Source organism: Lissotriton vulgaris, chromosome 4_1 (assembly GCF_964263255.1).
Source record: "Lissotriton vulgaris chromosome 4_1, aLisVul1.2, whole genome shotgun sequence".
NCBI lineage: Eukaryota > Metazoa > Chordata > Amphibia > Caudata > Salamandridae > Lissotriton > Lissotriton vulgaris.
Window position 1 is genome coordinate 2,045,923,672 of NC_141691.1, and position 27,367 is coordinate 2,045,951,038.

The 27,367-nt window shown below is 46.6% G+C and overlaps 1 protein-coding gene across 1 annotated transcript in view; it reads left to right on the plus strand.

Moving 5' to 3' along the window:
• Window positions 1-27,367, plus strand: part of LOC147724935 (uncharacterized) — a 1,961,814-nt gene that overhangs the window by 357,153 nt on the left and 1,577,294 nt on the right. The window contains exon 7 of the mRNA XM_086918138.1: window positions 14,473-14,598. Within this exon, the coding sequence (XP_086774264.1) occupies window positions 14,473-14,598 (126 nt within the window). The remainder of the gene's footprint in view (window positions 1-14,472; window positions 14,599-27,367) is intronic.

A 27,367-nucleotide genomic window follows, 5' to 3' on the forward strand; every position in this document is an offset into this window, starting at 1 on the left:
ATACAGTTTCACAAGGTGCCCAAAAGCAGAGTGGACTCCCTGCTTGCTTACTCCAGTAAGGTGGGGTTTACAGATGCAATCAGCGCCAGCAGAGCCTGACACGTTTCGAGTTATCCACTCTTCCTCATAGGCTGTCTGCAAATTGAGTAACTGCAAGCAAAAAACAAACCAGTATCTTAGTCCCTTATTTATTGCAATTATGCACCATAGAAATCACCTGATACTTTTCATCACAAGTGAACATTATCAACATGATGTGTGCTGGGACTGGTAGTCTTCCAATATAATACCCAAGTGGGCTGCCTGCAGTTGCCTCAATCAAATAGTTCATGTTCACGAAAGCACTTGCATGATAACCTCCCCGTTCAAATTATCGGCAAACCGGGTCCGCCCTGCCAATGTTTGCACCAGTAGCGGAATCACTCCAATGTTTGGCGGTGCTTTCCCCGGCCGGACCGGCCGTTTATATACAGTTTCACAAGTTGCCCAAAAGCAGAGTGCACTCCCTGCTTGCTTTCTCCAGTAAGGGATGTTTACAGATGCAATCAGCGCCAGCAGAGCCTGACGCGTTTCGAGTTATCCACTCTTCCTCATAGGCTGTCTGCAAATTGAGTAACTGCAAGCAAAAAGCAAATCAGTATCTCAGTCCCTTATTTATTTCCATTATGCACCATAGAAATCACCTGATACTTTTCATCACAAGTGAACATTATCAACATGATGTGTGCTGGGACTGGTAGTCTTCCAATATAATACCCAAGTGGGCTGCCTGCAGTTGCCTCAATCAAATAGTTCATGTTCACGAAAGCACTTGCATGATAACCTCCCCGTTCAAATTATCGGCAAACCAGGTCCGCCCTGCTGATGTTTGCACCAGCAGCGGAACCGCTCCAATGTTCGGCGGTGCTCTCCCCAGCCGGACCGGCCGTAAATATACAGTTTCACAAGGTGCCCAAAAGCAGAGTGCGCTCCCTGCTTGCTTTCTGTTCACAGATGCAATCAGCGCCAGCAGAGCCTGACGTGTTTCGAGTTATCCACTCTTCCTCATAGGCTGTCTGCAAATTGAGTAACTGCAAGCAAAACACAAACCAGTATCTTAGTCCCTTATTTATTGCCATTATGCACCATAGAATTCACCTGATACTTTTCATCACAAGTGAACATTATCAACTTGATGTGTGCTGGGACTGGTAGTCTTCCAATATAATACCCAAGTAGGCTGCCTGCAGTTGCCTCAATCAAATAGTTCGTGTTCACGAAAGCACTTGCATGATAACCTCCCCGTTCAAATTATCGGCAAACCAGGTCCGCCCTGCCGATGTTTGCACCAGCAGCGGAACCGCTCCAATGTTCGGCGGTGCTCTCCCCGGCCGGGCCGGCCGGAAATATACAGTTTCACAAGGTGCCCAAAAGCAGAGTGGACTCCCTGCTTGCTTACTCCAGTAAGGTGGGGTTTACAGATGCAATCAGCGCCAGCAGAGCCTGACACGTTTCGAGTTATCCACTCTTCCTCATAGGCTGTCTGCAAATTGAGTAACTGCAAGCAAAAAACAAACCAGTATCTTAGTCCCTTATTTATTGCAATTATGCACCATAGAAATCACCTGATACTTTTCATCACAAGTGAACATTATCAACATGATGTGTGCTGGGACTGGTAGTCTTCCAATATAATACCCAAGTGGGCTGCCTGCAGTTGCCTCAATCAAATAGTTCATGTTCACGAAAGCACTTGCATGATAACCTCCCCGTTCAAATTATCGGCAAACCGGGTCCGCCCTGCCAATGTTTGCACCAGTAGCGGAATCACTCCAATGTTTGGCGGTGCTTTCCCCGGCCGGACCGGCCGTTTATATACAGTTTCACAAGTTGCCCAAAAGCAGAGTGCACTCCCTGCTTGCTTTCTCCAGTAAGGGATGTTTACAGATGCAATCAGCGCCAGCAGAGCCTGACGCGTTTCGAGTTATCCACTCTTCCTCATAGGCTGTCTGCAAATTGAGTAACTGCAAGCAAAAAGCAAATCAGTATCTCAGTCCCTTATTTATTTCCATTATGCACCATAGAAATCACCTGATACTTTTCATCACAAGTGAACATTATCAACATGATGTGTGCTGGGACTGGTAGTCTTCCAATATAATACCCAAGTGGGCTGCCTGCAGTTGCCTCAATCAAATAGTTCATGTTCACGAAAGCACTTGCATGATAACCTCCCCGTTCAAATTATCGGCAAACCAGGTCCGCCCTGCTGATGTTTGCACCAGCAGCGGAACCGCTCCAATGTTCGGCGGTGCTCTCCCCAGCCGGACCGGCCGTAAATATACAGTTTCACAAGGTGCCCAAAAGCAGAGTGCGCTCCCTGCTTGCTTTCTGTTCACAGATGCAATCAGCGCCAGCAGAGCCTGACGTGTTTCGAGTTATCCACTCTTCCTCATAGGCTGTCTGCAAATTGAGTAACTGCAAGCAAAACACAAACCAGTATCTTAGTCCCTTATTTATTGCCATTATGCACCATAGAATTCACCTGATACTTTTCATCACAAGTGAACATTATCAACTTGATGTGTGCTGGGACTGGTAGTCTTCCAATATAATACCCAAGTAGGCTGCCTGCAGTTGCCTCAATCAAATAGTTCGTGTTCACGAAAGCACTTGCATGATAACCTCCCCGTTCAAATTATCGGCAAACCAGGTCCGCCCTGCCGATGTTTGCACCAGCAGCGGAACCGCTCCAATGTTCGGCGGTGCTCTCCCCGGCCGGGCCGGCCGGAAATATACAGTTTCACAAGGTGCCCAAAAGCAGAGTGGACTCCCTGCTTGCTTACTCCAGTAAGGTGGGGTTTACAGATGCAATCAGCGCCAGCAGAGCCTGACACGTTTCGAGTTATCCACTCTTCCTCATAGGCTGTCTGCAAATTGAGTAACTGCAAGCAAAAAACAAACCAGTATCTTAGTCCCTTATTTATTGCAATTATGCACCATAGAAATCACCTGATACTTTTCATCACAAGTGAACATTATCAACATGATGTGTGCTGGGACTGGTAGTCTTCCAATATAATACCCAAGTGGGCTGCCTGCAGTTGCCTCAATCAAATAGTTCATGTTCACGAAAGCACTTGCATGATAACCTCCCCGTTCAAATTATCGGCAAACCGGGTCCGCCCTGCCAATGTTTGCACCAGTAGCGGAATCACTCCAATGTTTGGCGGTGCTTTCCCCGGCCGGACCGGCCGTTTATATACAGTTTCACAAGTTGCCCAAAAGCAGAGTGCACTCCCTGCTTGCTTTCTCCAGTAAGGGATGTTTACAGATGCAATCAGCGCCAGCAGAGCCTGACGCGTTTCGAGTTATCCACTCTTCCTCATAGGCTGTCTGCAAATTGAGTAACTGCAAGCAAAAAGCAAATCAGTATCTCAGTCCCTTATTTATTTCCATTATGCACCATAGAAATCACCTGATACTTTTCATCACAAGTGAACATTATCAACATGATGTGTGCTGGGACTGGTAGTCTTCCAATATAATACCCAAGTGGGCTGCCTGCAGTTGCCTCAATCAAATAGTTCATGTTCACGAAAGCACTTGCATGATAACCTCCCCGTTCAAATTATCGGCAAACCAGGTCCGCCCTGCTGATGTTTGCACCAGCAGCGGAACCGCTCCAATGTTCGGCGGTGCTCTCCCCAGCCGGACCGGCCGTAAATATACAGTTTCACAAGGTGCCCAAAAGCAGAGTGCACTCCCTGCTTGCTTTCTCCAGAAAGGGGGGTTTACAGATGCAATCAGTGCCAGCAGAGCCTGACGCGTTTCGAGTTATCCACTCTTCCCCATAGGCTGTCTGCAAATTGAGTAACTGCAAGCAAAAAACAAACCAGTATCTTAGTCCCTTATTTATTTCCATTATGCACCATAGAAATCACCTGATACTTTTCATCACAAGTGATCATTATCAACATGATGTGTGCTGGGACTGGTAGTCTTCCAATATAATACCCAAGTGGGCTGCCTGCAATTGCCTCAATCAAATAGTTCATGTTCACGAAAGCACTTGCATGATAACATCCCCGTTCAAATTATCTGCAAACCAGGTCCGCCCTGCCGATGTTTGCACCAGCAGCGGAACCGCTCAAATGTCCGGCGGTGCTCTCCCCGGTCGAACCGGCCGTAAATATACAGTTTCACAAGGTGCCCAAAAGCAGAGTGCACTCCCTGCTTGCTTTCTCCAGTAAGGGGGGGTTTACATATGCAATCAGTGCCAGCAGAGCCTGACGCGTTTCGAGTTATCCACTCTTCCTCATAGGCTGCCTGCAAATTGAGTAACTGCAAGCAAAAAACAAACCAGTATCTTAGTCCCTTATTTATTACCATTATGCACCATAGAAATCACCTATTACTTTTCATCACAAGTGAACATTATCAACATGATGTGTGCTGGGACTGGTAGTCTTCCAATATAATACCCAAGTGGGCTGCCTGCAGTTGCCTCAATCAAATAGTTCATGTTCACGAAAGCGCTTGCATGATAACCTCCCCGTTGAAATTATCGGCAAACCAGGTCCACCCTGCCGATGTTTGCACAAGCAGCGGAACCACTCCAATGTTCGGCGGTGCTCTCCCCGGCCGGACCGGCCGTAAATATACAGTTTCACAAGGTGCCCAAAAGCAGAGTGCACTCCCTGCTTGCTTTCTCCAGTAAGGGGGGGTTTACAGATGCAATCAGCGCCAGCAGAGCCTGACGCGTTTCGAGTTATCCACACTTCCTCATAGGCTGTCTGCAAATTGAGTAACTGCAAGCAAAAAACAAACCAGTATCTTAGTCCCTTATTTATTGCCATTATGCACCATAGAAATCACCTGATACTTTTCATCACAAGTGAACATTATCAACATGATGTGTGCTGGGACTGGTAGTCTTCCAATATAATACCCAAGTGGGCTGCCTGCAGTTGCCTCAATCAAATAGTTCATGTTCACGAAAGCACTTGCATGATAACCTCCCCGTTCAAATTATCTGCAAACCAGGTCCGCCCTGCCGATGTTTGCACCAGCAGAGGAACCGCTCCAATGTTCGGCGGTGCTCTCCCCGGCCGAACCGGCCGTAAATATACAGTTTCACAAGGTGCCCAAAAGCAGAGTGCACTCCCTGCTTGCTTTCTCCAGTAAGGGGGGGTTTACAGATGCAATCAGCGCCAGAAGAGCCTGACGCGTTTCGAGTTATCCACTCTTCCTCATAGGCTGCCTGCAAATTGAGTAACTGCAAGCAAAAAACAAACCAGTATCTTAGTCCCTTATTTATTACCATTATGCACCATAGAAATCACCTATTACTTTTCATCACAAGTGAACATTATCAACATGATGTGTGCTGGGACTGGTAGTCTTCCAATATAATACCCAAGTGGGCTGCCTGCAGTTGCCTCAATCAAATAGTTCATGTTCACGAAAGCACTTGCATGATAACCTCCCCGTTGAAATTATCGGCAAACCAGGTCCACCCTGCCGATGTTTGCACAAGCAGCGGAGCCACTCCAATGTTCGGCGGTGCTCTCCCTGGCCGGACCGGCCGTAAATATACAGTTTCACAAGGTGCCCAAAAGCAGAGTGCACTCCCTGCTTGCTTTCTCCAGTAAGGGGGGGTTTACCAATGCAATCAGCGCCAGCAGAGCCTGACGCGTTTCGAGTTATCCACTCTTCCTCATAGGCTGTCTGCAAATTGAGTAACTGCAAGCAAAAAACAAACCAGTATCTTAGTCCCTTATTTATTGCCATTATGCACCATAGAAATCACCTGATACTTTTCATCACAAGTGAACATTATCAACATGATGTGTGCTGGGACTGGTAGTCTTCCAATATAATACCCAAGTGGGCTGCCTGCAGTTGCCTCAATCAAATAGTTCATGTTCACGAAAGCACTTGCATGATAACCTCCCCGTTCAAATTATCGGCAAACCAGGTCTTAGAGCTTCGTTCTACAACAGCACAAAGAGGCACTGTGACATCACACACAAACGTTATCCGTTGCGTCACTCACGTTGCGTTGCTGGACCGCAGACACTGATTTTGCATTCCAGATGCCCGCTGACCTTTGTTTCACTGGAATCTGCCCCACATTTCATGAGGATGTGTTCGCTTCACCTTCTTTAGCCGCCTTGGAGATCGGACGTTCCTTGAGAGCTGAACTCCGTCTGGAAAGCCTAAACAATTCTTCCTTCCTTAGTTTAGGCAGCGGACAACGCCGGAAAAACACAGTGGGTCCATGGTGATGACTCCAGTCCCTCATCGCCAAAAAGAGATAGGGTAATTCATCAGAAAACAGCCGGGTAATTCATCAGAAAACAGCCGGTAAGATTAAAGTACTTTATTTCAATAGGAGCCACCAAGCAGAACATCCACGAAGATCAACAAACAACTCCAACTGTCCTAGTTGGAATTCTCGGTACAGAACACACACACAGTGAGGCTCTGCACCAAAGGTTCAAAACAAGCATAGGCTACTACACAATCCCATCCGGCTATTCTTGCTGTATAATCAGGTTCGCCTTTTGACCCTTGTCCCCCCCAAATTCTACATGCTATTATAGATACCGTAAACCCAGTGATCAATGACATAATAAATACCTCTATATCACTAGCTGAAGTCCCCAATGAATGGAAAAGGTCGGGGTGAAACCTCTCTAAAAGAAACCACTTGTGGACCCCACTACTCTTATCAATCTCCGACCTATCTCTTTACTTCCATGTCTTAGTAAGATTACTGAAAAGTTAGTCAACTCTCAACTCATGACCTATCTGAAAGGAACCAATATCTTACCTCCCAATCAATCAGGTTTCAGGCCACAACAGTCTACAGAATCAGCTCTCCTATACACCACTGAATCCCTGAAAGACACTGTGGATCAGGGAAAAATGCTGTGCTGGTCCTATTAGATTTATCAGCCGCATTCAATACGGTCTCCCATGTCATCCTCCTGGACCGTCTCGCATTATGTGGCATCTCCCATCTCGCCCTGGCCTGGCTAAAATCGTTTCTACAAAATAGAAAGTAAGTTGTCACTCTCTGACAATTCCAGTCAACCGAAAAACCACTGCTTTCCGGGGTCCAACAAGAGTCTATCCTCAGTCCAGCACTTTTTAACGTCTAGATGACCCCCTTGATTAGTCTGATATCGTCCTTTAACATCGAGATCAACCCAAACGTGGACGATAAGCAGCTAATCCTGGTCTTAGACAGAAACATCACACTGGCTGAGCTGAAGAAAACATCTACCAATGTCTCACAGCAGTCTTCTACTGGATAAAAACCAATCACTTAAAATGCAACTCAGAAAAAACTGAAATATTGCCACTAGGAAAAAGCGAATACTTTTCCCCCTAGACTATGGTGGCCGTCCGACATCCCCACCCCACCCCCAACACAGTAACAGTATCCAGGAATCTTGGGGTCAAATTTGGCTCGGCAATATCCTTCCACCAGCAATCCTTAGCAGTGGCTGGTACCTTCTTCGATCTCATAAAGTCACTCAAAAAGTTCTTTGACCTATTTCCCAGTACAGCAAGACAGACAGTTGCATTGGCCCTAGTCCCCTCCAGATTGGACTAGTGCAATACCCTCTATGCTTGAGCTAATAACTGCAGATGGTACAGCATGCGGCAGCACGACTCGCACTTAAATGGCCCAGGAGCTCATCAGCATCCGCTGCACTGGAAGCTTTGCACTGGCTACCCATCCATAAAAGAATCTTGTTTAGGATCCTAATTATTACCTTCCAAATCTTTCATTCTCCAGGCCCTCACTACCTCCGACCTAGGTTTTCAGTCTATGCACCAAGGCTGACCTACTAAACCCCTCAGTTTTCAGATATGTCTCATAAGGAGGGAAATCAATTGAAGTGTTAGGGACTAAGGCCTGGGACCAACTGCCCAATCACCTTCGTTTCATTCAGTCAGAAACCCTATTTAGGAAGACTTTGAAAAAGTAGATCTGTATGGCCCCTGATGCTCTATGCAGAGCACTCATTTAACTCCTTCCAGTCTTAGCCACTCATGTCTGTTAGTGAATCCGCTTAGCACCATGAAGCTCCTTGGAGTGAAAGACGCGCTGTACAAATGAGTTATAACAGGACATTCCTCTAGATAATATATTTCCCAGAAAATGCTGGATGCCTTCTTCAGGGTGGTGACATCCACCACACATACCCTGTTATGGGATGGTGGGGCACCACGAATGGCCTATCAAACCCTGACACAAGGGCCATGTGAGGGGGGATCGCTCTCCAAAATCTTAATAACTACTACTGGGTGACCCAGCTGATGGTGGCAAATGAATGGGCCTTTGCTTCTCAGATAGCCAACAGAGAGGTGATGTGCAAAGCGGGTGACCTCGGCCTACTGTATGGGGTGGGGAGAAACCCATGATCTCCCCACACCAATGGCTAAGATCCCCAGGGTGTGGAGAGCAGACACGAATGGATTGGCATGGGGTTCAAGGTTCACACTAGAAACTCCACTATGGGAGGCTGACATACAGGACCTGGAAGGGTGGCACCTGTGAGAACTGATAGGCCTGATCAAGGTGGTGGACATATGGGAAGAGTGCGGGATGGTACCATTTGCAATATGGCAGTCGAGATATGACATGGCCAACTGACTATTTTTGAGATACCTACATTAAAACACACACTAAAAGACTACACAGACTTACAGGCGAATGTAGCAGAAGAGACTTAATTAGAGTTTCGGAGCCTGGCAGCCGCCTTGCGCAAACATGTGATCTCACACATCTATTAAACACTTGTGACGAAATATCAATGCCCCCTAGAAAAATTGCAACTAAGTGGGAACTAGACCTGGGTACTCTGGAGGACACAGACTGGGCAGAGGCATGTCACTAACCGAGGGAGAATGGAATAAAAGCGGGGTTTCACCTGGTACAACTCAAGATTTTACACAGAGCCTACTACAATAGAACAAGGCTATTCCAGATGGGTAGAGGCAGTGATGCCTGGTGCCTCAGGGGGTGCTGCAAGCTAGGAACTTTGGTTCAAAAGCTGTGAAGCTGACCCCAACTATGGATATTCTGGTCGCGGGTGGAACACCACATATCAAAGGTGGTGGAGGACAAGATAACACTCATGTGGGCATATTTACAAGGGAATAGCGAAGTGTGGCTTTAAGCTTGAAATGCTAATGCCACGCTCTGCCATTCCAAAAACAGTGGATGAGCCTTAATTACAAAGATAAGGCTGCCTAGCGCCAATGCAGGCACCCTTGCACAATAGTGCAAGGGTGCCTGCGTTGAGGCAATGATTGTTTTTGTGCAGGAAAGGACACCTTCTTGTACATGAACAATAACTAACAGCGATTTGCTGTTTTTTTTATGTGTGCTGCACAATGCAGCACACATAGAAACAGCAAATACAAGGAGAAATGAACCATTTCTCTTCATTTCGCCATGTAAAGACAATGTTTCCCCTGGTCTTAATTTTGGCGTTTTCTCCTATTTACGCCACTTTTGTAAATAGGGGGCATTTGTTAAAATAAATAAGGTAATAAGGCCCCCTTTCACGCAGCACTTAGCATGAAAGGGGTGAGCAATGGGTGTTGCGGCGGAATGCCCACCACAACACCCATTGCTCACCCCTTTCATGCTAAGTGCTGCGTGAAAGGGGGCCTTATTTACAAATCGGCATTAAACAATGTTAAGTGGCTTAACACCGCCTTGTAAATAAGACGAAGCCCCTATCTCCATAGGAATGTCACAAAAGTGACATTCATGTGGCGATAGGGGCTTGCAAATATGTCCACTATGCCTTTGACAGTGCTGGGATTATGGGGAGATGTTACACTATCCAAGTACGATCTACTGTTTTGCAACATGACCCTGGACATGGCCAAAAGGGATATTGTACAGCTTTGGGAAGCTAAAACACCACAGAGCCCGGCCAACTGGATCAAAAGTCACAGTATGCAAGGTGAGAGGGAGCCCCAGGGAGTTTGATGAGATGTGGTCCAAATGAAGAGATATACATGACAACATTTTGGGAATATCATGAAGGTGAGAGGCAGGGAAGAAGAGGGGGAGAGACACATGAAGAAAATGATACTATTGCAGGACTATGGACCAATGCAGGTAAGCTCTGAGCTGGAACATTAAATATTCACAGCTTCTGAAGTCCTCTCCTCCAGTGGATAATTCTCGTGCTTTTACCTAGTCAAGAATTCTCGCTTCAGACCTAGGGCCTAATTTGAGTTTGGCAGGCAACCAATCCGCTGTATTACAGGTACACACTGTAAACAAAGGCACTTGTAATGCGGTGGACGGGATATCCGTAATATTTGTGACAGAGAAATACAATCCACCAGACTCTAAATCTGACCATCAGTCTTTTTTATGAACTTCAGAATTCTCTTGTGGGGCAAGCCTGAAGCTGTATTTGAATAATTCAGTCTGAAATTGAACTCTTGTACCCTGAGATCCAGCTGGAGCTCCGCAGGTGTGGGATGTCCAAACATTTTCTAAGTCCCAACTTTTTAGACTTTCTGGGGAAGTTCCTCTTAGCCATTTCTAAGGCTCCCTGGACCTCAGGCCAGCACATACTGACCAGGACAGACTCCAGCAGATGCCACCAACAAAGTCCAGTCAATTCCCAATTGTAACTAAACCACATGTCACGCTAGGAAAAAGGTGTCTTGCAACCTGCTGCCACACAGGAGTTCAGTCAACTGACCCTTGGAGTCCACCTCTTTGTCCTGGGTAGAACTGGGAGCAGGTCCAGCCCATCTTGTCTCCAGACAGGTTACAGACTGGCAGAACAGAAGAGAACTTGACCTGCTAAGTTTCAGAAAGTACTCTAAAGAGCTTGGGGTGAGCTTCCTTTGTTCAATTCACGAGCCAGTGGTTGGGGGGTGAATCCTGGCCACTTCATGACCAACAGGTAAAAGTTTTCCAAGGGAAGTTCTTCCTACTTTTGCATCAAATCCTGTTGGACTTACCACAAACTATCTCCCAGTGAATCATTCTCAGTAAAAGAACGAGCTTAGGTGAATAACAATGCTGATAAGAGGAGGAATTGTATGAGTTAAGGGGCAGAACAATGCTGTTAAGATGAGAAAACAATGAGTTAAGGGTGATCAAAATGCTGTTAAGAGGAGGAAAAGAATGAGTGAAGGAGGTTAAAAATGTGGTCAGTGGAGGTAAAACGAGTTGTTAAGTAGGAGGAAAATGTAAAATACAGTGAATGACAGTTCTCAGTAGAATAGGAATCAACATTTTGGCGGTTCTAGCATGCCCGAGCAGAGAGCTTGAGCTAGCAGCAGCAGTGGGAACTGGCCCGGGGAACTGCTACATGGGGTCGCACTGCGGCCTCCATTAAGTAGGTTCATTGGAGGGAGGAGGGGCACTTGGCGGATTCAGCAAGAGGCAGGAAGCAGGAGGTAGAGTGGCGCTGAAGCTGGGAAAAATTGTGGAAAGAGCATTGTTAGTGTGGGAAAAAAACAATAGATATGTGGGGAGGACGGCGAGCAATAGGTAGAGGAAAAACTAGTGTAAGGAGGAGAAAAATGCTGTTAAGAGGAGGAAAAGAATGAGTTAAGGGAGAACAAAATCAAATAATCAATCAGGGAATTGTAAAGCGCCTTACTCCCCTGTGAGGGTCTCAAGGCACTGGAATTCTTTTAAGAGGAGGAAAAGAGCACCTTACTTCCCCTCGCCCTGACCTCCTGCATCTGCCAAGGCAGGAGCATTGGATGCTCTTTTGCCTATCTAGCCGCCAAGACAATGAACAGCCTCCACCTCCATCTCGACCTCCCCCTCCACGCAGGAATTCAGAAAGCATCTAAAGACCTGGCTGTTCAACTGATTCCACCCAGCAACAGAAATCCTCAGTGTCTGGATACTCTTGCGAGTGATTAGAAGTGCTCTAAAAATCCCATTTGGATTTGATTTCAGTAAAAACTAAGATGACAAAATCCTTCTACCCCTGGAGGGATCTTGTGTCACACCTAAGGGTTTGCTTAAGGTAATGAACAATCTCCTCCCACATAACCACTCCTTACTGGTTCTGGAGCAATTTTCTTCTGCCGTTCAGACTAGATCCAGGAGGCTAAAGTGTGTTTTAGGACCAAAAGACTTTTCTCCTCTTGCTTCCTTTTTCACTAAACTATAAAAGTATAAACCTCCACAGTCCCATTTAAAAGAATGAACTCCCTGAACACTCCTAAACTGCCCTCCTTGGGTTTAGCTGTGTCACATTCCTAAACTAATCCGTCCTGCCAGGCCCAAGCCGTTTTCGATGCCATTTTCTGTGCCCTGAGAGCAGTATTTTACATGTCATCTACACAGCAGTGACAGACCAACAACAGGCAAGCCAATGCTTGTTAACCTGCATGGGCTTTAGGCAGGAAAAGTATCACTTTTTAAAAGTCAAGAATCCAACTTTACCATTGAACTGAATTTTTTATAAATATTAAAAACAGTGGGCCTTATTTATGAAGGCCTTGCGCCGCCGGTGCGTCACTTTTAACATGGGAAAAAGTGACGCACCGGTGGCGCAAGGCTTTCATAAATGAGGCCCAGTGTTTGAACTGTATCTATAGCTTATGCCAAACTCAGTATACACGTTAATACTAGGCCTAGGCAAAATTTAAATTAGGCTAGAGTAATTAACATAATTTCAAAACTTTTGTGTTACACTTGTCCCTGTTAAATTATCAATATTGCGTCATTACACCACTTTGTGTAATAACCCATTGTTCACTGTAAAACGTTTACAGCGAACGCACAGAAACAACAGAATGCGAGTGGCTATAGTATCTGGTTCTTTTGTTTCTTTTGCCCTTTTTTTAGCACAAAATGCATCTTTCTTTTAGAAATTGTCACAAGGATGCATTTTGCTCTAAATATAGCGCTAATTGAAAGATGTGCATTATATGTAATTTTTGAATTTCGCATCATTTTGTTGAAATTTCACAAACTTATGTGAAGCAAATTATGTGAATTTTGCACACCCATAATTAAATCTTAACTGCACTTTAGCTTTTTATTCATAGAACTAGCTATAAACCTAACAGTGAAAATATCTTTTGGGACCTAGTCACTGTAGGAACTTTTAAATGCCATGCACCCTATCCCGTGGGCTACAAGACCTATTTAGGTGTGAATAACTAAGGGGCTCATTACGATGGCTGGTGGACCTGAGTCCGCCCACCATCGTATCGGTGTTCAGGACTGCCCGCCAGACATGCGGCAGTCCCACACCACAAATTAGGATGCGACCGCCACCTTAGCAGTCGCATTCTTAATTTTAACATTGCGGCTGGTACTGCTGACAGCAGCACCTGCCCCAATGTTAAATTTGCATGTGTTGCATTTCGCTGCACTACATGGCAGGCACCATATGGTGCCTGCCACTTGGTGCATTGAAATGTTGTGGGGTACCATAGGTCCCCTCCAAGTACCCCCCCTTCTCCTCCCGACACAAGGGGGGCCCGCAACGGGCCTCCTAACCCAATACCTGCCAGTCTTTCCATGGCTGCACTGCCGCCATGGAAAGGCCGGTTTAAACTGCCATCCTAATTTGATGGACGGTGCCTGCTAGGCACCACCACCATTTTAGGCACCCTGCACCGTCAGCCAGGCAATCGGTGCGATTGCCTTTGGCGATAAAGCGGCGGACGGACTTTGCGTCCGCCGCTGTACTCACCGCCGTCCTAATTGGACGGTGGGAAAATCCTGTGCGATGGCGGAAGGACCAACACCACTGGCCCAGCGGTGGCAGTACTTCTGCCATCGTATTGAGCCCCTTAGTATTTAAAAGTCGGCTTTCCTTTCTGCTAAAATTTTTATTTTGACAGGTCTACCAGCAGGCTTAAAAGCGTACACTTGTATGCCTGAAGTCATATTCTCATTGTCAGTCTAGCAAATTACCCTTACGTGCAGCAGCCCATAGGTGAAATGTCACTTTCAAAGCCATTGGTGTATTTTTTCTTATGCCATATACTACTGGAAAGATTTGCCAATTGTTCCTTGTTTTAGAGTTTAAAGCATGTGCACTGGATACTGGACAGTGGTATCTCACTGTGCAAAGTCTAAAGCCAGCAATATCATTCAACAAAAAAAGGAGATGGCCACGCAAAAAGATAATTTTCTCATATATAGTACCACCTGTGTGATTGGTGCCTAGATACAATACAGTGTACTATATAAATGCCTTCTCAATTGATCATTCAATAATGTATTTGTGATGTTTGTTGCCTCGGTTCAGAAGTACATCCCTTCTTCGGCCACATTGCACAGGTAGGTTGAGTCCACTATTTACGTTGCATTTTTTTTTTAGCCATGTTGTGTATTGGCTTCCAGTCTCCCTGCTTGTCTTTATTCTTACATATCTGTGTACCTACTTGTTTCTCTGCCATCTGAATCGATCCAGCATACACAGTATACCAATAGTAAAATCTTATTTGTTGTAGGTAAAACTTTTATTGGACTGAAGATTGTGGAGACCTTACTACGGAATAAAAAGTTCTGGGATTCAAGCAAAAGCTGTATTCTTGTGGTGTGCCACACAAACCATGCCCTGGACCACTTTTTGGAAGGTATGCTTTTGTATATTTTCTTGTTCTAACTCGACAATATTCGTGTACTGCTCACCAAGCAGGTTAGAATTCACAAGGAACCTTGCAGATTGTGGGTTGTGGATGTAATGTTCAGCACACGAGGAAACACAGTACAAACCGACTGAGGACAATGGAAATGGCTACAGCCCTCCTAAACTTCTTTTCACTTTGACAACTGTGTGTTAAGACTCTGGGTAGCATTACGTGAGAATCTCCAAAGTGCACTACCACATTTATATTCGATTCCCAACTATAGATCCTCCTGCTAAGTAGTGTAAAAAATTAGCATTTTCTGGTAGCCTTGTTAGGTCGAACCTTGAGGCAGCGCGTAAGCGCTGTTTCTATGTGGACGATCTGTTGTATTTTAAAGCAAGCATTTGCAATTCAATAGGTCTCGCATTTGCGAGATTTTGAGCTATTGGCATTGTAAATGACAATGCCTTTAATTTATGTTTAAAAACCTGCAATAATAAAAAGTATTGTTATTTACAATATCAATAGGCCAAAGTTTTGAAAATGCGAGACCTATTGCATTGTAAATGCTTGTTTTTTAGAGCGCCAAGGTTTGGGCATTGTCTGCCAGAAATTCTACACTGGAGTGCTCTTCCTTTCCTTGTGGTTTCGTCAGTCTGGATGAGCCCGAAAATAAATGGCAGATGAGGTCAAGGGTGGTGCCTAAAATGCTTCTTGGTGTGTATTGGTCACAGTAGGCTCCTACATTGTTGCTTTGCAGGCCCCTGTCCCCAGATACAAAGGGGAAGGGGCGGAGGTTGTGGCAACTGCAGATGCCTTCCTTAATGTGCAACACACAAACGATCACACAATAAATGTTTAATTCAGATCATTCTTGCTGTCCTGGGACGCATTTTTAAAATAAAGTAGGGGAACTGACTGAGTTAATTGTAAAAAGTAGGGGCACACCATGCCGTTCCGATTCCGCCCACTCCCACTACTGGTTTTACAACAAACTCGTATGAAGAGCTCTACCTCATTGGGCAGTAAGGGTTGGAGCCCATTCCTGGCATGTGACACATGTCACTCTGTCATGTGGCATATGCCACAGCTGATGTGACATATGCCACAGATTTTTTACATGGTCTTTCATGATTATCAGTTGATGATTTCCAAAGGACTATCTTTCACTCTGCTAAAATAAATAGTTTAAAAAAAGAAAAAAACAATATAAAAAAAGATTTTCCCCAGGTGGGGTTTGAACCCTTGTCAAAGGAGTCATAGCCCCTGTACCATTTGTTGTGCATAGAGATTTTCTCAGCCCAAAGCCTTTGTGTCTTGGAAAAAGGGTGATGTCCCTCTTCTGTTTCCATGCTGTTTTTCCTCTTACATGCCACAAATCTACACTTGATTTTCGTTATTTATAAACAAAGAGGCCTTCCTTCCTATCATTCTGGCACTTGGCCCATGCATTTAGTTTTCTTACACAACCATTCCCAAAGTCTCATTCCACAAATGAAGGGATTTCTTTCATAGCAAATCTGGTCCCCCTTCCACGTGTCACAGCATGTCACAAATCTCTGACATGCACTGCCTTGACTAAAAAGGCAACAAATCTCACAGACACTGTTAAGGGTGTTTTACAAAAGGGCATCTTTCATTTGGGTAAAATAGAAAAAAAATAGAAAAGAATATAAAAATCGATTTTCCCCAGCTGGGGTTTGAACCCTTGTCAAAAAGTACTAATAGACCCTGTGAACTGCCCTGTACCATCTTTTCTGTGCAAATTTTCTCAGCCCAAAAGCTTTGTGTCTTGCAAAAAGGGTGATGTCCCCCTTCTGTTTCCATTACGTTTTCTTCTTACGTGCCACAAATCTACACTTGATTTTCGTCCTTTATAAACAAAGAGAACTTCCTTCCTCTCATTCTAGCACTTGGCCCATGCATTTAGTTTTCTTACAAACCATTCCGAAAGTCTCATTCCACAAATTAAGGGATTTTTTTCATAGCAAACCTGGCCCCCCTTCCACGTGCCACAGCATGTCACAAATCTCTGACATGCACTGGCTTGACTAAAAAGGCCACAAATCTCACAGACACTGCTAGGGGTGATTTACAAAAGGGCATCTTTCATTTGGGAAAAATAGAAAAACAATAGAAAAGAATATAAAAATCGATTTTCCCCATCTGGGATTTGAACCCTGGTCAAAAAACAGTCATAGCCTCTGTGAACTGCCCCTGTACCAACTGTTCTGCATACATTTTCTCAGCCCAAAGCCTTTGTGTCTTTGAAAAAGGATGATGTCCCCCTTCTGTTTTAATTACGTTTTCTTCTTACATGCCACAAATCCACACTTTATTTTCGTCATTTATAAACAAAGAGCCCTTCCTTCCTATCATTCTGGCACTTGCCCCATGCATTTCCTTTGATTACACAAATTCTCATTCCACAAATTAAGGGATTTCTTTCACATCAAACCTTGCCCCTCTTCCACATGCAACAGCATGTAAAAAATGTCTGATGTGCACTGGCTAGACTAAAAAGGCCACAAATCTCCCTAGACACTATTTTGGGGGATTTACAAAGGGACATCTTTTATTTCTGTAAAATAGAAAAAATAAGGGAAATATTAAAAAAATTAATTTCTCCTAGTGGGGTTTGAACCCTTGTAAAAACATATGCATTTCCCTCAGTAACGACCAGTGCACCATATATAACCATGATGAAGTATACTACACACAATTGTATTTACACCACACGTTTTCTTCTTCCCATGTGCCACAGAATGTCACACATTTTTTACATGGATTGGCTTTACTTAGGGGGATCTTGAGAGCCAACGAACAAGTTCGCCGCACTGCAGTGAGGCTCTGATAGCCCAGGACCCTAAACCGCCAGAATCCTCCTTCCTAAAGTGGCGAAAACTGCCTTTAAATACGTTATGCCCAACGTGACTCACCAGGGAGCTGATGAGAAGAGTGCGGACTCACTGACACCGTCTAAGTGATCACACACAGCGCATTCCTGTTTTGCAGCCTACGGCTGTTCATGATGGCTGCAACAGGATTGAGCTAACCGGGTCTGTGTCGCCTGGCCCTGCTGTACGGAATTGCTGTGGAGGGACCCCGGCGGTATCACCACCAGGAACTAGGAGCTGCCCAACGTGGAGCTACACTACGGGGAGAGGGTCGTCTGCTGAGTGAGATCGGGACCAGCTGAGGTAGGCTTGCACCGACGCTAAGGCTGAGCCAGGCTGAACCCACGCTGCTTCCCATGAGCTACCTTGGGCCTCGGCTGAGGTGATGGGCCACTTTAATATGAGTTGTGAGATTGCTGATGCGGCTGGCTCCCCGATCCCCATTTGCACTCTCACCTGGGGCCTAAAGGGGTCAAGAGGAGAACCCTGTTGAGACGCGCTGCTAGAAGGATGCTGATTGACCTGTGCTACCTGTACAGCGCCGGGAGGCGGCGCATGGAATGGTGAGGCCTTGATCCTGGGGCGCAGAGCAGCCTTGCTGTTTTGTAATACTCGGTAAGACAGGCTGAAGTGGACATTACCCGCAAAATCCCAAGCAAGACACGCTGCTTTTTGTGGTCCCGGGCCCTCTTCAGCAACCCAAGAATCAGGGCGGAGGGTGAAGAGTTGGGCCATGGCAGAGCCAGGGCTCACCTAAATAACTGCACAATAGCACAAACTGGCCTATATAACCGCCCGAAGGCACAAACTGGCGCCTGTTGACCTGAGTGGGATCTGCACACCCTGAGGGACAAGCAGAGCTAGCCGCTGCATCCTGGTCTTCCTGAGAGGCATACTGTGCCCGCCCATACCACGTAGAGGGGAATATCATGGGTCCAATGGATGGCAAACAGGCCAAACTCAAATTCCCGGCCTGGAAAAGCACTACCTATACTGCTGAAGACACAGAATCATGCCGGGAAGAGGAAAGCACAGCATCAACTACCCCTCAAGATACAGATATAAAATAATTTCTCCTCATGATGTGCTAAAGCCTCACTTCCATCGAGTCCAAAATGGACACCATGAATATGCACATGGACTACATCACACAAAGGTTGGAGAAGCATTATGGCCGCATTACCGAAACGGAATAGCGGATATCCACCCTCAAAGACTCTTCCTCTGACTGCCGTGAACAACTTGTGGTAAATAATAGATTACCCTGTCATAATTTCTATACTTAAACAATGGGTCATGCATATAATGAGAGGCAGAGTCCGTGGTGTCCGATTCAAAAGGGCTTTATTTCAATAACTCGAGTTAAGGGAGAATCGGGTTCCATCACCACTAAGGTTCAGGAAGGGTCGTCATCTGAACTTTATTCACAGAGTACAATATTTATACATTACATTTCATAGAGAAGGAGGAGGAGCGCTCCAGGCAGAGCAAGAGAAGGAGAGATAAGAGCATGTGGGCGTGTATCTGGGCGTACATGTGGGCGTTTCACCTGAGGAGTCATAGGTGAGTCATAGGTGGGTGGATACATGAAGGGGGTCTGCATGGCCAGCTGGAACCTTTGCCCTACTTGTGTGCGCGACTTGGTCATGATGTGCAATTGACGTGTAACTGGGGGAAGCTGGGGGGAGCTGACTTTCGTGCTAGTAGAGAGGTCTTCAGTGTCAGGACGACCTGTGCATCGGGTACTATCTGATATCTTAGGTTCGGAGGATGTATTATCTGAAGTAAAAGGTCGCTCGAGGAAAGGTTGCTCATCTCCAAGAGCCAGTGCGGGCATATATTTCTTTGTTCATTGCGTGGGGGCCATGGGCTTTCTATGGATGTGAGCTGTGCAAATCACTTAAACGGAGACAGAAAGGCTGGGCCCTATCTCTGCGGACGGGTTCTGTTTACCTTCCTTCACTAGGCAGGAATGTGATTCTGTAGAGCAGGCAGATAACTGTGTGCAAAATACTGTCTTGGCACCCCGGGCTGGGCCCCTCTCGACTGAGCCAGAAGTATGCGAGAGGTCAGGGATGCGAAGCTGCAGCCCTCAGAGTGTCTGGAGGCATGAAAAACTTAATTCGGGTCCATGGCTCGAGCTGAGCCACAGAATGGGTTCATCTCGACTTTTAAACGTGCACAGTGCAAATACATTGGCAACATAGGCCTCAATGCAGAATTAACGTTTCTTTCATGGAAGACTTGATAACTGACATCCTAGTGTAGGACGTAAATGCAGAGGCAACATTATTGCAGCCCATAGAGGGAAGATGCATGGATGTCATGCACATACACTAAACGTTGGGGTACACGCAGGGGACACATTGGCCATATAAAATTTCATTTTCCTCATTCCCTCCTTGTCCCCTACGTTCCCTTCAAGTCACATCTATTTGCATGAGACCGTATATCTGATCATACAGCATCATTTGTTCTTCTTTTCTCTTTTGGACATGTGGATGGGGAATACAGGCAGTGGCACACTTTCCGCAAATTGCCGGGCCACACTGTAGACAGAGACAGCAGCCGAATATCATGAGCAGTATCATTCCCAGGAACGACAACACTTTCCATCCCCATGCTGATATTACACTCCAGAGCCAACCGGACCAAGCCCATGTGCCTGGGTCTTGATGTATATCATGAGCAATTTTGTGGAGCCTTGTTATTGCTGCGTACACAGATGGCGCGTTATTAGGAATGAAAACGCAACAACTGGAGCCGATCACTCTACAAGCCCCGCCCCTATCCACCAGGATGACGTCAAGAACAAGGCGGTTCTGAAGAACAACAAGTCTCATGGCAGACTGCTCCTGGGTCAAGTTAGCCAGGGCAGATGCAGTCTCATTCACTACTGCTTCCAAGGTTCTTGTTAACCTGCGTATGACTTTACTGTTTTGGATGGAACCTATGAAGAAAAAGAATCCTCTATTGAAATCTGTATATTGCTCCTAAGCTGTCTCAGTCTGATCAATCACTGGGGATTCGGTCTCTCTCCTGTGTCTAGCATGTTCGAGTCGTGAATCTCGATGATAATGGGATGGGGCTAGAAAGACAGGTGGCAGCAGGAACGCTATATAACATGTTCCACCCCAGTCTAAGGGCAGATGTACATAGGCTGTCTGACCACAAATAAAATAGGAATGGCGAGATGTGTTGAAAGAAGACTTTCCTTGATCATTAAACTCGACTACAGTATTACATTCACTGTGTCCCATATGTACTGTAACAAACGGTGGACCTACATTTTGCTTGGGCTGGACGTTCAAGATCATGAAGTTAAGGGAGGCATTTCCCTGCTCGTACTCTTCATTTTCTAGATCGGTTCCCTTCCTTTGGGGAAGTCCGTCTTCATCTGGAAAACATGCCTCATTCATTACTTTATTCAAATCTCCCCATCGCTCTGGGAAACTGTGGACTTACTGTCTAGGGATGTCATTAAAGCAAACCATGCTCCGCACGAACCATTGTGGGAGAACGGAAAAGGGAAGAAAGGCAGTACTCCCTTCGTCTTTTGAAAAGGTGGAAGCTGGCCACACACCCAGCAATCTGTTGCATTGCTGGTCTGATGAGAACGGTGCAACATCCGTATAAAAGTATTGTTGCGCAGGGCTAGTCGATAGGACAATTCATGGGGTGGCAGATCACTAAATGTATGTTCTGCGGTGCTATTAATGGGGAAGTGTATACGTGAAGAAAGAGGAGGAAAGAAAACATGTAATGCCAAGCTGATACATATGATAGTGATGCACAGGAGAGACATGAAAATCAGAGTTACTATACATCTACTGCGTAATATCTTGCAGTATTTCTCTCTCATCTTGCTCTTTTTGCTATTCTGGTCCGTGATCTTATACATGTCAGAAAACCTGTCTAACCGATTCACCACCTAGTGGACTTAAACAATTAAACGCTGTCTGACTTACTAGATCTTAACTTGGACCTATATTCTTGTTGTGGAGTCTTTTCTAGCAAAGGGGGCTTAAAGTCTGTACTGTCTTTAGTACTATCGGCATTGTCCTCTGTCTTTATCAAAGTTCCGGGATTCCCATAAAATTTCTTGCAGTGTTGGGCATGAAGCCAGCCTTTCCGTCCTTCGACTTTGATGGCAGTCCTTGTGGTGAGCAGCACTAGTTTCGGAGTTTTCCAACGCGGTTCAAGGGGGCTGGATCGATCAAAGTTCCGAACGTACACGTGGTCACCAGGGACGATGGTGTGCTCTTTGACTTGGGTGTTGTCAGGGAAGGCGGCGGCAACCTGTGAACGACAAGAGAGTAGTGCAGACATCAAGGAAGCCAGGTAATCTGTCAGCATATTACTGTCAACATCAGTTATTTTCTTAGGCATAGGTGTACCCCACATATTCGGTGGTCTACCAAAAACCACTTCATACGGAGATAGGCCCGTTCTGGAATGAGCTACCATACGCATGTAAAAGAGGGCAACCGGCAGGGCTACCATCCAATCCACGCCTTTCTCTGCACAGACCTTTGCTAACTTTGTCTTAAGTGTCTGATTATGGCGCTCTACGAGTCCTGCTGCTTCTGGGTGTCGTACACAATGAAACTTCCATTGATATCCTAACAGTAAGGACACTTGTTTCATTAATTCAGAAGAGAATGGCTGACCATTTGTCTGAGTACACGACACGGGGCAATCCATATCTGGGGAAGAAATCACGCACCAATTGCCTGGCGGTGGTCACAGCAGTATAATCTGGGACTGGGTACGCTTCTGTCCATCTAGATAGTGCACACACAACTACCAAGACATACTTGTATCCTCTACATCTGTCCATTTGGATATAATCCATCTGGAGGACTTCAAAAGGATGGTCAGGAGGATGAAATCCGCCTTGTTCCACTGGAATGCCTTTACCTGGATTGAACTGGCAACAGATCATACAGGTACGTACTTTCTGCTTCGCTGCTGCACGCAAGTGCTTGTTAAACCAGATATTCTGTAAGCTGTCTAGCATTGCCTTTTCTCCTAAGTGTGCTGGACTATGTGCTGTGTTTATGATCACTTGTACCATAGAGTCTGGGAGAAACCATGTAGCTTTGCCTTTAGTCATCCAACTTTGGTCAGTCTGGACCCCTCCTTGTTCAGTTTCTTTATTTCGTCTGGAGTGGCATGTGTCTGCATGTCGAGTACATCTTGTGAAGGATCCCTGACTGTCATGCTTTTTGTCAGTAATGGTACCTCTGTCTTTGTCGTGTCTTTTGGTGTCTGAGCTGTTAATTTAGCTGTTTGGTCTGCCAGGTCATTACCCTGGGAAATGGTGTCTGTGACTTTGATGTGTGCTTTGCACTTCATGATAGCTATGGCTGTAGGCAAATGTATTGCTTCTAACAGAGCCTGAATAAGCGGACCGTGCTGAATTTTAGTCCCATGAGAGGTCAAGAAACCTCTCTCCCTCCACAGTACTCCGAAGTCATGAACAACGCTGAATGCATACTGTGAATCTGTATAAATGTTCACTTTCAAGTTCTTAGCTCTTATGCAGGCTTGTGTCAGAGCGATGAGCTCGGCTGCTTGTGCTGACAGTGTGTCTATTCTGTGTGTCTCTATGACTTCAGTAGCAGTGGTCACGGCATACACTGCAACTAACTCTCCTGTGCTTGTTCTCATGCATGAACCATCAACATAAAGTGTCAGGTCAGAGTCTGGAAGTGCAATATCAGTCAGATCTTGTCTTGGTTTCGTCACTGTATTCATTACTTCCACACAGTCATGTGGTGCAGTATCTACTGTACTTGAGGGCAAGAGTGTAGCAGGGTTCAGAATGTTGCATCGTCTAATCTCTATGTGTGGCTGAAATAATGTCAGTTCATATCCTGTCAGTCTCGCTACAGTCAAGTGCTGCGTCTGTGTTCTGTTCAGGAGAACTTCTACTGCATGTGGTACCTGGACTGTCAGAGGGTGTCCCAACACTATGGAGTCACTTTGTCTTATGGCTAGGGCTGTTGCTACAACTGCTTTCAGGCACGCAGGCAGAGCCTGGCACACTGGATCTAGTGTACTAGAAAAATAAGCACAAGGCTTGTGTTTTCCTGCTTGATCTTGTGTGAGGACAGATAGTGCTGTTCCATCTCGTTCAGTGACAAAAAGTATAAAAGGTTTGCTGTAACAAGGAGTCTCTAAAACTGGCGCTTGACATAAAGCTCTTTTTAACTCTTCAAATGCCAAGGTATGTTCTTGTGTCCAAGGGAGGACAGTCAAAGACGCTGCCTCCTGTGTTGTCAACTGTATGAGTGGTTTGGCTAGATAGGCATACTGGGGAATCCATTGTCTGCAGTATGAAGTGTGGCCAATGAAAGCCCGTACTTCCTTTTGTGTCTTTGGCTGTGTAAGGTTAGCAATTAACTGGATACGTTCTTGTGTCAGCTGTCTACCCCTCTTGGACAGCAAGTGTCCAAGGTATACCACTTGCTGTGCACAGAATTGCAACTTCGAAGGGGACACTTTGTGCCCCTTGTCTGCCAGAAATTGTAAGACTGTCAGTGATGCATTTTCGCAGTCTGGTTCTGATCATGCTGTAATCAGAATGTCCTCAACGTACTGGAGCAGTGCAGTGTTGGTAGGCATATGAATACTGTCCAGTTGTCTTTTTAATGCCTGGCTGTAAATGCTAGGACTCTCTGTAAAACCTTGAGGAGCTCTCGTAAATTTAAAGCTGCGTCCATTTAAACTGAATCCGAAGAGATACTGACTCTCTGGATGAATTGGAACACTGAAGAAAGCATTCTTCAAATCAATGACAGTAAAGAACGTTGCTTCAGAATCAATAGCAGTCAGTAATGAAGAAATGTCTGGGACTACTGGATATTGAGGGACTATACATTTATTCAATTCTCGAAGGTCAACAACTAATCTGTAAACTGGTGGTGCATTAGGGTCTGTTCGTTTAAGAATAGGGATAAAGGGAGGAGCTTCGCGGGCAACCAAGATGGCCGCGTAAGCTCGGAGCTCCGCGGACCCTCCGATCCTCCGCAAATATCCTGTTCGAAATCCTGATCCACGTTGGTGGATTCTACTTGTTGGCTGGTCACTGACGCGGGAGCCGCTTTCCGCCTCTAAATCGGTGGTTCCTACGCTGAGCTACGTCGAGTGGAAATCCGTGCCAGGGACGCGCCATTGTATCCTGGATCTCCGTCACTCCGCACGACTGGAATGCGTAGTGGTTGCTCGAGGTCCCAACTGGCGAAGTGCTTGTGACTGAGGTGCTATCTATCATCGGCCTGGCCTGAATATCGACTTCGACCCTTTTTTTCGGTTCACTTGGCTCTGGCTTGGGCGGTGTGGCCCTTTGTTCTCATCAGACCCATCATGGCGGGCAGAGGGGACCCCGACAAGACGTCGAACAAAGGGGTTCGCAGCAAGACCCAGACACAACTGAACAGGATTGAGCGGTATGTTCAGCCACGGACGCCACCCAATGCGGTGGCCTCCACTAAAGATCCTCCTCCGGCGGGCTCGCCCGGTGGGTCCGAGCCTACCCTCAGTGACGTTATGGGGGCCATCGCGGGCATTCGGTCCGAACTGCAAAAACAGCATGAGGTCTTGACTCACAAGGTGGACACTTTGGCAGTGGATCTCACTCTTATCTGGGCCGACCTGGGTAAGACGAACGACCGTGTGAAGTCGCTTGATATCAAGACCTCTAGCCTAACCACCGATGTCTCGGACCTGCAGAATGAGGTCCGGACTTTGCGATTGACCACTGATCACTTCTCCAGGAGGCTGGAGGATTTTGAGGGACGTGCCAGGCGGCAGAATGTCCGTATCATTGGTGTTCCGGAAGGCTCGGAGGAAGCGGCAGTGGACCTTTTTGTGGAGGAACTGGTGCAGACACATCTAGCGCCTTCTGGCCTGAGTAATTTCTTCTCAGTGGAGCGCGCCCACCGGGTTCCGGGTGGCCCGCCGAAGTCGGGCGTGGCGCCTAGACCCATCATTGCACGGTTCCTCAACTTTCGGGACCGGGACGCGATCCTACAGGCATCCAGAAGGCATGAACCGCTTAAGTTCCAGAATTCTGAAGTACACTTCTATCCGGATTTCACCAGGGCTGTTCAGAGACAGCGTCAGAGCTATGCGGGAGTTAAACGGCGCCTGAGGGACATGGGCTTTAAATACTCAATGCTGTTCCCTGCCAAGCTTCGGATCGAACATGATGGTCATGCTCTGTTTTTTGACGTTCCGGAAAATGTGAGCGACTGGCTGGACACTCTGCCACAACGCCGGGATGACCACGGCGAACACACTGGAGGCGCGACTGGTGGTTCCGATCAATGAGACTTGGCTCTACTGCACGGATTTTGGCGGTTGGTGGCCCTGCTGTATGTGACTGTCGATACTGCTATTGCGTTGACTTTGCCAATTCTCCTGTCGTTTACATGGAGGGTGGCGGGAGGTGTTCGTGGAGATTCCTTACTCCTCTGGGGGCTTCTCGTAGACTAGTTAATAGGGCGACAGGCACACTGCTGGTTGGGGGAGCTTTTTAGTCTGCTGCAGGGGTGCAGGGTGGGGGGTGGGGTTGGGCAAGTTTGCTCGTTTGTTTGTTCTTTCTTTCTTTTCTTTCTTAGGCAATGGGTCGTATACACTGCTAAGTTTCACTTGCTGTTGAGGATTGTTGGGGTTGGGTGGGGCGGGTGGCATGATGATGGGGGGTAGGAAACTACGAGTACTCAGTTGGAATGTTAATGGGCTGGGTGACCGTATCAAGAGAGGGGTTGTGATTCAACTGCTTAAACGCCACATGCCTGATGTTGTCCTTCTGCAGGAGACGCACTTGGTTGGGAACACGTGCAAAGCACTCAATCGTAAGGGATACAAAATGGTGGCCCACTCGGGGTTCTCTTCGGGATCTCGGGGGGCGGGTGTCCTTGTACGTACGTCCCTTCCATTTGAGATAGACGTCACCCGGATTGATGAGAGGGGTTGGTACGCCGCAGTGGCGGGGAGATGGGAAGGGCGTGCCCTGACATTACTTCGGTTTTCGTTCCCCCAGGCCTACAATCTAGTACTTTCCAAGACCTTGGTGGCGCCATTTTAACTTTGCCTGCTGGTTTGTTGGTTATGGGGGGTGATTTCAATTCAGTTTGTTCTATCTCCTTGGACCGCCAACCGCCTAGAGACCTCCGGAGTTCCCAATTGTGGTTGCCATCCTTCCTCTAGACCATGGGATTAGTGGATAGCTGGCGGCTTTTACACCCTACGCTCTGCCATTTCTCCTTCCATTCCGGTGCGCATGGTAGTCTTTCTCGTATAGACTATGTTCTCACCTTAGCAGCACATGCGCCTGCCGTGTCTGAGGCCCCGCACTTGCGTACTATGTTTTTGGAAGCGCGAGACGCCGGCCTTCTTCCCCTGGACCAGAGGTTGGCCACCATTGTGGTCATCCACAAGGAAGGGAAGTCGAGAGACCTGTGTCGTTCTTATCGTCCCATCTCTCTCCTGAATGTTGAGCCTAAGATCCTCGCCAAGCTACTCGCCAATCGACTGATTGGAGTTATTGGCGATTTAGTGCATCCGGACCAGTCGGGCTTTATTCCTCACCGCAACACTGCCCTCAACTTGCGTCGACTCCACGGCGCCCTGGCTAGGGCCCATACCCTTGAGGAACCGGCAGTCCTCGCTTCTCTTGACGCCACAATGGCCTTTGACTCTCTTGAGTGGAGTTACCTCTGGGCAGTGTTGACGAAGATCGGTTTTGGCCCGGTATTCGTGGGTTGGGTAAAACTTCTCTACGCTAGTCCACTGGCCAACGTTGCTGTTAATGGCCGTCTATCGGCGTCTTTTGCCCTTCACAGGGGCACCAGACAGGGTTGCCCCTT